At 35.6% G+C, this 12,988-nt stretch overlaps 1 protein-coding gene across 4 annotated transcripts in view; it reads right to left on the bottom strand.

Moving 5' to 3' along the window:
• The window catches only part of NF1 (neurofibromin 1), a 224,956-nt gene that overhangs the window by 17,858 nt on the left and 194,110 nt on the right, over nt 1-12,988 (bottom strand). For 3 of the 4 annotated variants that reach the window (XM_031468338.2, XM_031468339.2, XM_064495892.1), the window contains 8 exons: nt 12,671-12,772; nt 11,200-11,340; nt 8,141-8,267; nt 6,453-6,584; nt 5,293-5,428; nt 3,892-4,049; nt 683-805; nt 152-282 (listed from right to left, as the gene is read on the bottom strand). In XM_031468338.2, the coding sequence (XP_031324198.1) occupies nt 152-282; nt 683-805; nt 3,892-4,049; nt 5,293-5,428; nt 6,453-6,584; nt 8,141-8,267; nt 11,200-11,340; nt 12,671-12,772 (1,050 nt within the window). The remainder of the gene's footprint in view (nt 1-151; nt 283-682; nt 806-3,891; nt 4,050-5,292; nt 5,429-6,452; nt 6,585-8,140; nt 8,268-11,199; nt 11,341-12,670; nt 12,773-12,988) is intronic. The other variant, XM_064495894.1, reaches the window with a different exon arrangement.

The following is a 12,988-nucleotide window of genomic DNA, read 5'->3' as shown; positions in this document are numbered from 1 at the left end:
AACAAAAACCATTTTATTTTGTGACTGAATTGCTATCTGTTTTGGCGAAAAGCAGACGATGGCCTTCCTTTCATATTTTTAATATTTAGGGGCCTTTTAAGAGTAGATTGGACCAAAAAAAAAAAATCCTACAAAAAGTGGAAAGCCTTACCAGAACAGTAAGAAGAAGTGCTTGGATTTTTGGATCAGTAAGTACTTCTTCGTCTAAGAGAACATTTGATTCAGACACTGAAACTTTACGTAAATGTGGGTGTTGTTGTGATGAGGAAATCCTTTGAGTTTCTGCAGTAAGATATGGATTAACACAATCAGCTGTATTAATTGAATTTAACACACTAGATACTACTTCACCTAACATATTTTAATGTCACTTTTAAAAATGCAACAGCTTTTTAAAGCCACTTAAAATAGCAACATAAACATCATACAAATTACTATGCACCTATACAAACGTCCTGGCTAGCTGTCTACAATGGCGTATATCACATGTATGATTTTTCTACACAGGTTTCAGGATACCTGTCATTGTAAGGACTGCATAGCTTATCTTTTGAAAAAGAGCAAATGTTTCTGTATTTCATCCTAATGATTCTAAAAAATGACTGGAAAGCAAATATGGCTTCAATGTACTCCCCAATCTTACTTTCAATGATCTAGATTAATTATTAACTTTGTTTCTCACCCATTTCATAATCAGTTTCTGCTACTCTCCTCATTTTGGGGGGTGTTGTGATCCCTGATTCCATTTCTTGCCTTTTAGGAGCCTTTGTGTCTGATATCAAGTGATCAAAACTTTTCCTTGTTCCTATAAACAAAAGTTACAGAATATGGAAGTTCATTAACCACAGTGTCTGTGAATAGTAATATACTAAAAAGAAAATGTTTGGGCATAAAGTGTTTAAGTTTTCACTTAAGGACCCAAAGAAAGCTCAGACATATCCCTAGGGCAGAGTTCCTGTCCTCTCCCTTTTTCTTCATCTTCTCAAGGCATTTTGGTCACACAGCTGTTCTGCTGGATGGGCTTACAGGTCCAAATTAAATTGAGATTACATTCACTACACTGGAGGTAAACCAAACTCCACCAACAAGTACAATATTTGATAATAAATACAGAGATATGTGCTGTTCAGGAGCAAAGATCAATTAGTCTGAACAGCCTTTTTTCAATTTAAGGCATTCTGCTGGTGCCAAGACTGAGTTATTAACATAAGGAGAATTTCCAAAAGTAGGTAAAATCAGAGTTTCATTTTAATTCTTCAGGCTTTGAAGAAAGGATTTGCATGCCTGAAAGTACTAAATAATAGATATACTGGGAGATGCTTCAAAAATAGCGAGCAGTACCATCTCCCATTTGGCTCTGAGTTTCTCCAATCATGTGTTACACTAATGTTAAATATCTTTCTCTTGTTTAAAGTAAAAGTATTGAAATTGGGTTATTTGGAACTTAGATATTTCTGTTATTTGTATTCCAAGGGCTTCTCTCATTCTTCTTGGTACAGCTCTAGGAACAAATCTGGAGTACTTTTGACAGTACCATTTTTTTTAGAAGCCAGAACTGAAACCAATTACATCTGACAGTTGAACACTTGAGAAATTTAATGTTCTATTAACCTCAAGTTTTAAAACTAATAAATATTCACAATAGTCATACATATCAAGGTCAGATAATTTAACAGCCCAAAAGGATCTAGCCAAAGCTCTTCATTTCATGTACCTGTAAACTGAGGAAGCCATGAGCAGTTACGTGATTAGCCTGAAGTTGCATGGCTGGGGATCCAGATAAAATAGATAAAATAAAAATAAAACCAGACTTAAAATACCAAATTTCCTAATAACCAATTTGTGCTTTCCATCCTGTGTGAGATCAGGATAGCACTCTCTACATTTAGCTTTTCTACCTTTTTCACTCTTCCTTTCTGCTTTACTCTCTGCACTCTTCCTGGGACACCTCCTTCCACTCCCATAGCTTCTATGAGCTCATCAATTCTCAATGTGCCACTTGTCCACTTCTCTCTTCCCGAACTCCAAAATGTATGTTTTCATTTATCTCTTAAATATATACTCCTAGAATCCTGAAGGGAATCTCAAATATAATATCAACCAACCTACATTTATCTTGTGTTACATATATATCACATGCATATTACATAATATATGTATTAGTCCTGAACTCGGGGAATGGAGTCACTACCCATCCAGTGTTTGAAGCTAGAAACTTTTGACATCCTTCACAGTCTTGTCCCTCCCAACCTGGCCCAACAGTCCAGCACTAAGTCCCAAACTTGATTCCTTTTCTCCATTCTCCCATTGCTCTTGCCTTAGTGCAGGCCTACACCACTTTTCACTTGGACTGCTGTATCAATCTCTTAAACAGTTCCCCTGCCAAAAAGCTCTTCCTATTTCTACACATAGTAGCGAAAAACCTTTCCTAAAAATAAAATTTTGTAATGTCCCTCTCCTACTTAAAGATCCCTTCTGGATACATGATAAGGCTAAATCTCTTTACATGGAGCAAAGTCTCTCATAATCTAGTTCCAATCCTTCTCTAGCTTCATTTCCTACCCAATTATTTTTCCTGACTTTTCTTTATTCGTGCTATTCCTTCTCTTGAATGCATGCCTTCCTTACTCTATGTCTACCTGGCAAGTATGTATTAAATCTTTAAGACCCAGTTCAAATGTTACCTCCTCTCTGTAGCTTTTCCTAATTTTCCCAGATTCTCAGTTTCCCCTCATCAAGACATATGACTTAAATGGCACCTGGGGATGCTGTTGCAATTGTCTGATTATAAGTCTTAGCCACCAAACTCAGCTCCTTCAGGGCAAAGACTGTAACTTTTTCATCTAGCACATGGGTTGAATGAATCCAACGTTGCATTTTCTCTGAAGTTAGTTTTTCATTTATAACTTCCTTGGCATGAAAATTCAGAATTACAAAACATAAAGTAACCAGGAAACTCCTAGAAGATTATTTACGGCAAAGTATAAAAAGAAAAGAACTCAAACAAAAGGTTAACAGTCCTGTGTGACCAGTAACAGTGATTAACATTTGCGGTTTCAACTTCTCTCATGGTTTACTGCAGGTTATTTTATACTTCATTGTTTGTTCACTGATTTCCTTATGAACACAAAAATTTTCCCAGTATCTAAAGACACTTAAAAATATACTTCCCAGGATAATTGAAACCTACTGAGCCATTCATAGTGTTGGTCACTGATATTTGCATTCCAGTATCAATGCAAACTTTAGCCAGTTGTGTAAGAGCACCTTTGCATTCAGTCTGTGGTGAGGTGGGATCAGTAGGCTCTCTCATTATCTACTTTCAGTTTTTGAAAACAGAAAGCATCTCACAGCATTTTAGGTGTATTTCTCTTTGACAAATGTTGACATAACTGAACAATTTTAACTTCCAAGAATCATATTTTTTATAGTAAAAAAATATAGTAATTTAAAAACCTTACCTTTTTGTCTTTTTAAAGGAAAGATGGCAAATAGTATTATTACAACTTCATAGTATATTGATGTACTGTGCTCTCAGATTTTGGGAAATATACTGTTAAAGGCCCTGCATCTGAATGGTGCAAGACCCTTCCTTTTTTGTATCTAGTATCTCTCTTACTCCCTGCTGCCTGGCCAAGGCAGAATAAAACAAGGAGAGCCACTATATTGAGTCTAAGAATCCCCAAAACACTGTTTCAACTTCCCACGCTCATTCCTCTATCTTAACTGATCTATCAAACTCTCTAATATTTGGCATACAAAACTTTGCTGTATCAGAAATAAGAAATTTTGATAATCTCGAACAGCTTCAAATAATTTTCCAAGAGTGAAAGCATCTTACCATTTTAAAAAATAATTCTAAAAAATTCTACATAATTTAGATAAACTAACCAAGCAACTTCTTCGTGTTGGCTTGAGAAGGCTGCCCCATGTCCAAGCTCATGGATTTCCGGGCTCGGGGACTGGTCTGGCCTGCCGTTGGATAGGCGGCGGCAAGGTACCCTTCAGAACCTTTGGGAGAGGACCATGGCTGATTCTCCTTTAGTGTCCTGAGAGATTGAAACAATTGAGAAGAATTAATAAACATGATGACAGATACAACCACTGTTTTCCCTTCCAACTGGCTGTAGTATTTCCCAGTAACAGCAATCATTTAATTTTAAAACTGCACTCGAAAGCACTTTAGGGAACAAACTGCTAATTTATCCCCAGGAAGTATCCACTTTTCTGCCATGACATCTTATACGTAGTAGGTACTCAACAGAATTGTACTGCACTGATTTTTTAATCAGGCAAAATCAAGTCTAAATAGGCGACTGTATTCTCAGTTTAAAAACCAAGAGGAACATAGACAAACTCACTTTCTCCTTTCCATAAGAAAAGGGCATATCTCAAAGAAATATAATCAGAGGAATGACTGAAGAATAAGGAAACTAAAAACCAAGTATGCTGGAAAGCTTTTGCACACACTGTTAATATCTCAGTTGGAAACTGTTGAGGGCTTTTTAATCACGAAGTGGGATATTGATAAACTGATACAAGATTATTTTCCTATGTTCAATACTGTACCTAAAACTTAAAGATACCTTTGTTTAATTGAAAATACAAAAACACTCCAAATGATGCCATTTTCCTGAAATTTCTCCACGTTATATTGAAAAGTATATTACCCAAAGCCATGTACAACAGTGGATATAATTTGATTATCTTGTCTAAATCCGTACTATGGAAACTTTTTAATAACTTAAGTGTGATATGAGTAAATACAATAAATACGTTGGTATGCATATCTTTTTTTTCTTTACAACGCAAACTGCCTTTATTTATTTATTTATATTTCAATTAATTTTTTTTTATTGAGTTATAGTCAGTTTACAATGTTGTGTCCATTTCTGGTGGATGGTATATATATCTTTTTACAAACCTGTATAGTTTAGTTTTCTGTCATTAAGCCTGTAATGTTTATATTTCATGTTAGGTTTCCCTAGGCCTTTTCCTGCAACCTGATACTTTCACAATCAGCTCTCCATTATTCAACTGATTTGAGCTTAAAAAGAGATAAACTAATGTTAACTAATTAGCACAATTAGATTAGAAGAAGAGCTCTCCTACTACTAACCCATATAAAATACTGTATGTTTATAAAATGAGCTTTGCTCTACAGTCTTCCTAGATTATCCCTAGGTTCCCCTCTACATTACCTCCTGGATTCCTCTGATTCTTGCCTCTATTAGCACAGAAAATTGAAACCTCATTGTAATTATGTAATTGTGGGGGGAGAAGCCCGCTCACCTATAGCTAGGGTCGCCATGGTGAATGGGATATGTATCCATAGGAACATTTTCCATTGAAATATCAGTAAGAAGAAGAGACTTTCTATGTTTTAGGCTACAGCGACTTCGAACCTCCTCAGACACTGTGAGTAAAGCTAAAAAAAGAAAAAGAAGGAAGATCAAAACATTTAGTAAATCATAAGTGTGACTTAAAAGAGGATACACTTCTCAGAAGCTCCTAAAGAGAATAACAGCTGTTAAATGTGCGTGTAAAGAGCCTCGGAAGAGAATGAAGTTTAAGGATATAAAACACTTAGGACAGACTTGTTTATCGTATTAGGCTTACAGTCTGTTTTGAAAGATTGTATGTAAACATGAAAGGTACAAAGAGATTTAAACAGTACGTTCTATTTGTCAAGTGCTTTAATGTACATTTGAACCCAACAAACACTAAAGGTAGGCAGAGCAGGACTATGAGGCCCATTTCTTGGATAAGGAAAAATACTCTGAAATATTAAATGACTTGCCCAAGGTTAAATGATTCAAACAAAAAAGTTGCCACAAACTAAAGTCTGCTAAACTGGGAGTCAGCACTTTCCATCAACGACTATGTTTACAAACTGTGTTATATGCGTAAGTGCTAAGTGTTGCTGAGTAGAGAAACACAGGTACCGGCAAAAACAAATAGAGACGGTATAATGGAATGATGGGGATAGGCAGACAGTCTAGGTAAAACAAATGACATCAAGAATGAATATTAAAGAGGCAGAAAGGCACTTCTAGGAGATGGCAAATGAATTAGCTTAAAATAGCCCATCCATTTGGAGAGCTAATAAAAAATGAGGCCTATGAAATTTAGAGAAAGAGGACAGAATCAGGAGGGCTGCTTAACAGCCCAGAGTGCTAGGCTGAGACGTTCAGATTTTGACAGACAGTAGGGAACTACATAGTGTCTTGAACCAAAGGTGACTAATATATTTCATATTTAAATGCAAATTCTTTTATAAGGAAAAATGTTTTGGCAGAACTTTCCAAATTTTAACTAATACCATAGGACTGGACTGTGAACTCTCTATCCTACCAAGCAGCCAGCTACAGGACCCAAAGGTGTTTGTACCTTTTTGGCGGTCTTTAGATATAGATGTGGTAAGATTAATTTTGTCTATTTTGTATTTTTACCTGCCAAGTAAGCCACGCTCTGTGTATTCACCTCAAATTTGTCACAATTTCTATGTTTATTAACCAGAGTTAGTAGTGTATGCAAAATTCTGACTGTTCTTGCAACAATGGCAGGTGAAGGATGCCTGTATCCTACAAAAGATGAAAACAAACAAGAAGTTAATTCATTCTTTCAGCAAGTATTTGCTGAATTCTTATTCTGTGACTAGCAACTCTAAGGAAATGAAGTACATAAGGAGTAACTCCTGCCTTCTAAGAATAGCCATTTTGGAAGGTAAAATATATACATGTGAATAGTTAATTAATTACATATGATTAAGCACCAAAAATGTGTAGAATAGAATAATGTTCCCTGTAACTCTAAGAGGGAAATTAGGAGAGATGATGGTGTTTCTGATCTTCTATTCCCTAAGCAGCACAGTGATTTTTTAAAAAGCCTATGTATTGTAGTTCACCTTAAGATATCCTTTGAAAATAGGGTTCTATCACCTAAATTTCTTTTAATTAAAAGAAAAAGCCTAATGATATGGGGAGTATATGCTCTCAGAGCGCAAAGAATCGAGTTGATTAGAGGGTAAGCTTGTTCTTTAGACAGCTTTTAATCACTTATGCTACTCCATTTAAAACAAGGGATTTATACACTGAAAATATCTGGTATTCTTTTAGAAATACAGAATAAGCAAGCACTTTATCAGCCCAGCTGCAATCCCTCCTCTTGGTATCCTGCAGTAAGTGCAGTATCTTTGAGCAATCCCTATTCACTATCGTGATTAAAACTGTCAATATTTTTTTGCAAAAATTTCATAAGGTGGTGAAATCAAATGTATATATTCACAGTAGTGGGCGTATATATACATATCAGGTAAAAACTGGGGGAACCTCCATGATCCCTCAAGCCTAACAATCATTTAAATTGATACAAAACTGTAGATTCAAGTTCTAGCTTGAGTCTCTGACTTTGACCAAATCCAGTGCTGCTTAAAACCACTGATTCATGCCCGCTCCTTATCCCAGGCCTTAGTTTACACTGCTTTTGCTTCTGACTCACCCCTATATGCCGCTCCTGTTAAATGCAGTCTTGTGCCATGACTGCCCCATGTTAATAAACAAAAGCTTACACATAGTGAGGTCAGCAGTAGGGAGTAAAGTTGGTCAGAGTGAACAAGCTGGCTCTGAGCAATAGCTGGAGACGACTGCTCTAAGTAATATAGAAATGTGGATGGGGGAGGATGGGGTACCAGGAAGGGGGGGTCTATGGTATGTAATTAATATGACTGATCAACAATTAAATTAGTATACAAGTTAAGAAAATCTGTCACCAAATCTCTAATATAACATCTTCGACTTAGGTTACTCAAATAACATTTATTGACTTGTAGTATGTCTTATTTTGATAACTAAAAAGATACTTAAGTAGCATTAACTAATAAACCAGCTATTAGAAAGTTCAGTCCTTAAACATTTTTATAAGAATCAACAACTCTTTTGCTCTTTAAAAGAAATCTGATATTTGATGTGGAAACTAGGCTCTATTAAAATACATACTGAATGAAACATAACTCAGTAAGAGATCAGTTTGCAATTAAAGTAAGATATATGAGCCAAATTATTTCAAGCAAGCAATTGTTTTAGTTACTTCTGGCTTCTTGATACCATTTCATAAAACTATTCTGACACAAGGCCTCTACCTTTTAAGAGGTGTCCAACCAGTGCGAAGTTAAAGTTAGAGTTGAAATTGAGTCCAACAAAATGATCCATTTGCTTGCAGTGCCATTCTAGAGGATTCCGGATTGCCATAAATACTTCCTCTGGACTCTATTAAAAATAATCATGAGATGGTTGACGGGGTTCACACAGGAACTTTCCTTAAAGGATCACTCGTTGGTTTTTGATTGTGTTCAACAGCTATGACAAGTTTAAGTAATCCTTTCAGGTTGAGAGAAATTATTTTCAGATGACTACAGAAAACCATAGAACATTTAAGGTACTACAAATAAACTAGTGCAAGACATTCAAGCATAAAATATGAAGATGATGGAAGATAAAACAGCTTAAATGTCAAATAATGCAAAATAAATGTCAATTGAAATCCCAGTGACTTTTTAAAAAATTACAACTATTCTTGTTTTAAACAAAACCATCCACTGAATTGTAGCTGGCACTTTATGTACTATGGTGACTACAAATTCAAGAGAATGAAGAGAATTCATACTTACCAAGTGCCTGCTATATACAACAACATTAGATGCGTTATTGTATTGAAATCTTAAAGCAATTCTATGCAGCAGGTGATAGCTCCATTCTACAGATTCATTCATTCACTTAATCATCCTTTTACTTTCCAAATACTTATAGTGTTTGATGTGTCAGGCGTGGTTCTAGGCTCTGAAAATATGTCAGTGAACTAAACAGACAAAAAGTACTTGCCCTGATGGATTTTAAATTATAGTGTGGGAAAACAAGGAAACTGAAACTCAAAAATGCTATGTTACTTGCCCACTAAATTAAGATTTTTAACAGTGTTCCCTCAAGTGTGGTTCCAGGAATATCTGCTTTAAAGTCACTGATGATGCTTGTTTAAAGTGGAAAGTACTAGGTTCCATCTCAGAATCATGGGAGGTGTGTAAGGCCCAGGAATTTGCATTTTTTGAAAAAAGAATCCCAGTGATTTCCTTATGAACAGAAAGTTTTTAAAGCAAAAGCTGAAGGTACTAGGGTCATGTTCAGGTCTGTCTAGATTTCTATCTCAAAGAAAGAAAAGCATAAGTATATAAAATAAATGGAGAGAGATGTTTAGATCAGCATTGTTTATAATAGGAAAGATGACAAACAAATCAAATGTTCATTAATGGGCAAATGGTTGAATAAATTGTGGTTCATACATACTTTAAAATACTCTGCAGCCATGAGAAAGAATTATACACACATATATTTATGTGGGTGTGTATGTATGTGTATATACATATATATACACACATACACACACACATACATATATATATGCTTAGAAAGATGTTCACTTTATATTAAATAAAACAAGTTGCTGCATATTATATAAATATTATATAAAATATTAACCTACTATATGTTTAATTTATATATATTTTTCAGCATTACTGAAGTATAATTCACAAATAAAATCGTAAGATATTTAAAGCTTACAATGTGATGATTTGATACACATATACACTGTGAAAGGATTCCCCAATAAGTTAATAAACACATCCATCACCTCACATGTTTACACCCCCTTGCTCTTTCTTGGTGAGAACATTTAAGTTCTACTCTCAGCAAATTTCACTTATACACCACAGCATTATCAACTATAGTCATCAGATTATAACACAGATTCTCAGACCTTATTCATCTTTCATCCTGGTGACTTTTTAACAAGCTTTATTAGCTCTGATTCCTAGTATCCTGGGGCACTGGAGTCAACATTAGCTTCTGCTAATGGGCTACTCTGGCAATGAAAATGCCAAGGCAGATAGCCCTAGATAAACACTTCATTTACAAATATTCTTATAGTCACACAAATGGCCAAAGCCAGCTATCTGACCACCACTGCCCTAAGACAGCCTCAGAAAAGGGCAATGGGGATTAGGAAAGAGAAGGTCTAGTCCCAAACACGAACAAGTTACTTTATTTCTTTGTTCTTTCCTATCTTATAAAATGGAGGTCTGACTGATAAACTTCAAGGTAGCTTCTACCTCTAGAATTTTGTTTCCACAGTTCCCAGAGCCCCAGCTGTTCTGGGTATACGCTGTCTCTGGCAGACTGAACAAACAATGCTTAGACAGGTATCTTCACGCTCAAAACCACACTCTGGTTCTGTTTCTTTCTACCCATAAGCTGTTAATTTCACTTGAAATCTCTTGTTATACACACATGCCTATTTTAAAGTCCTCTCTTTTCTCCTAGACTCTTCCCATTTGTTTCTCCAAAGACAAAAGGAATACAATTTCTTACTGCTACATTCCCTCCACTATACTCTGTGAAACAAAATCCAACCTCAATCAAGGCTGAAAAGTGTTAAGAGGAGTGGTGATAGTATCTTTTAAAGTAGGATTAAGCTTGGGGCAGGGCATAGTTCAGTGATAGAGCACATCCTTAGAATGCACAAGGTCCTGGGTTCCATCCCCAGTACCTTCATTAAAAATTTTTTTTAAATAAATAAATAAACCTAACTACCCACCCAAAATAAAAATAAAAATAAAAATAAAGTGGGATTAAGCAAACAAAAAACTTGTATAATTAAGTATCCAGAAGTTTCCTTTAGACCCTCCAACCTCCTTATCAACTTCTAATTATACCTACTTTTCATTAAGTGCCAAAATCTAAAAATAAGCTGACTTTTATTGAATTATTTCTTCATATATGAAGTGAAATGGAGGGTGGAGAATGTTAACCTTTACCTTTGGGTTATGAATTTACAAATAACAAACATACAGTACATAGTACAGCACAGGGCCTCACATGATAGCTGTTACTACTACTCAGTATTTTTATCCTTATTCTGTTTACTAATACTGGGTAAATACTGTTTTATTGCTATTTTTTAATGGAAAATATGCCAAGTTTAAACAATTTTTATGAGCTGGTAAGGAACTATACTCACAATAAGTTGCATTACAGAAATTCATATTTAAGTTATGGACCTCTTCTGATTTTAAAGGACAACAACAATAAAAGAAGGAGGAGTTCAAATCTGTATAACTTTAGAAATACCAACTGAAAGCTTGTCTACCTTGTCATTGAATATCCGGAGACTGTCCAAGGTGTGCAGGTTTTGTTCCAGAAGTGCGGTGCCTGCTGAATACAAGTTGACCTCATCGAGCTGCAGCACGGCCACAGCTACCCAAAAGAGGGCTTTGTGCAGAGGGGAGTCCTGGCAAGGGAGACACACGCCAGGTTAGAATGATGAACCACAAACAGTCTTGTCAAAACACACTGCAGTATAAAACAAATCATGTTATCCCCCAAATTATGTGTGTTCTCTCTTTCGGAGAAGGTAAATACATAGGTAAGCTCTTCCTCTATTCCATATGTGTAACTAAAGACACTGTTAGCCAGGTTTAGAACCTTGTCATCTCCTTTGATTGCTCCCTATTTTTTGATTCTAAAATCTGGTCACTAAGTTTTATTGATTCTTCCAAAGTAGGTTCTTTTGCATCTGCTTATTGCTAATGACACTATGCTGTGCCAACCTTCTTTATTCTAAATGTGGACACTTCCTACCTCCAGTTTCTCTCTCCTCCAATCCTCCTGTGTACACCACCCCCACAATGATCCTTCTAAGTCCTACTTTTGCCAAGATTACTCATCTGCTTGAAAACATACAGGTACATTTCCAAACTCCCTTTGTGAAGAATGTTGGAATGTTAGATTAGTTCTATCCAGTCTTTACAATCTTCTGAAGAATGTTGAGTGTTAGATTAATTCTATCCAGTCTTTACAATCTTCCCTCTCACTATTCTGAAAAATTTCACTACCAGGAACATACAGGTACTTACTTCTCCATAATCTCTCTCAAGTCTGGCCTGTCTCTGTGCTCAGTTCACACAGTACAACCTTAGAGTAGAAGATAACAGTACACCACCACACAGTCTATTTTACTCCTTTTATCAACGTGATATCCAGGCATGTTAAATGACCTGCTTGAGGTCACAAAGCTGACATGAGCTCAGACCATCCTAAAACAGTGGCTGTATCATTGTATTCCTTTTAGTTTAGCACCCAAACTCTTTTGATTATCAGGGATACTTTACCCAGCTTTTCATTTCTCCACAGTAATAGTCACGAACTGACATACCATGAATTTTCCTCACTTCGTTTATTATCTAGCCACTCCCCAACTCCCACATTCACCCCAGAATGAAAGCTCCATGAGGGCAGTAATACATCTCTAGCACCTAGAACAGTATTTGGCACATAGCAGATACTCAATTAGTACTTACTGGATAAAAGAATTAGGAATATACACCTGTCTTTCCATTAGCACTGATGACAAAACACAAGCATTTGAGAATATACTCTCCATACCCAATCTTCCTCTAAAGTAAATACTTCAAACAACTAACTTTTAAAGCAAGAAGTTCTACTTTAGCTGTAGTTTTTTCTTTATAACTTCTCAATCCATCTTATTTTCTTACTATTTGAAAGAAAATAACATTTAACACTGATACCCAAAACAAATGCACTCATTTTCTAGTAATTACCTTATTAAGAAGTGGTTGTAATTTGGTTAGTGCAATTACTGTAGCTTCTATCAGAACTTGACTGTTGTAAGTATCGGGTCCTTTTAAGCAACTCTCAAGCGCCTTTTAGGGAAAGAGAATTCTTTATTTTACTTTCATTGAAATAAAACATTAACTCCTAAACTGAGTCTCAGAATTAGTCCAGGGACAATTCTGTATTTGATAAGTGTGAGGATTATTTCTAATGCTGTGGTGATTTTGGTAGTTAGCTCAATGCACATTTGGGTTCTTATTTTTAAATATTTCTATACTATATCCTAATATAGTATCAGGCATTAT

This window comes from Camelus dromedarius, chromosome 16 (assembly GCF_036321535.1).
Source record: "Camelus dromedarius isolate mCamDro1 chromosome 16, mCamDro1.pat, whole genome shotgun sequence".
NCBI lineage: Eukaryota > Metazoa > Chordata > Mammalia > Artiodactyla > Camelidae > Camelus > Camelus dromedarius.
The sequence above is the reverse complement of the archived record's forward strand: the minus strand, read 5'-3'. Positions and strand labels throughout refer to the sequence as shown.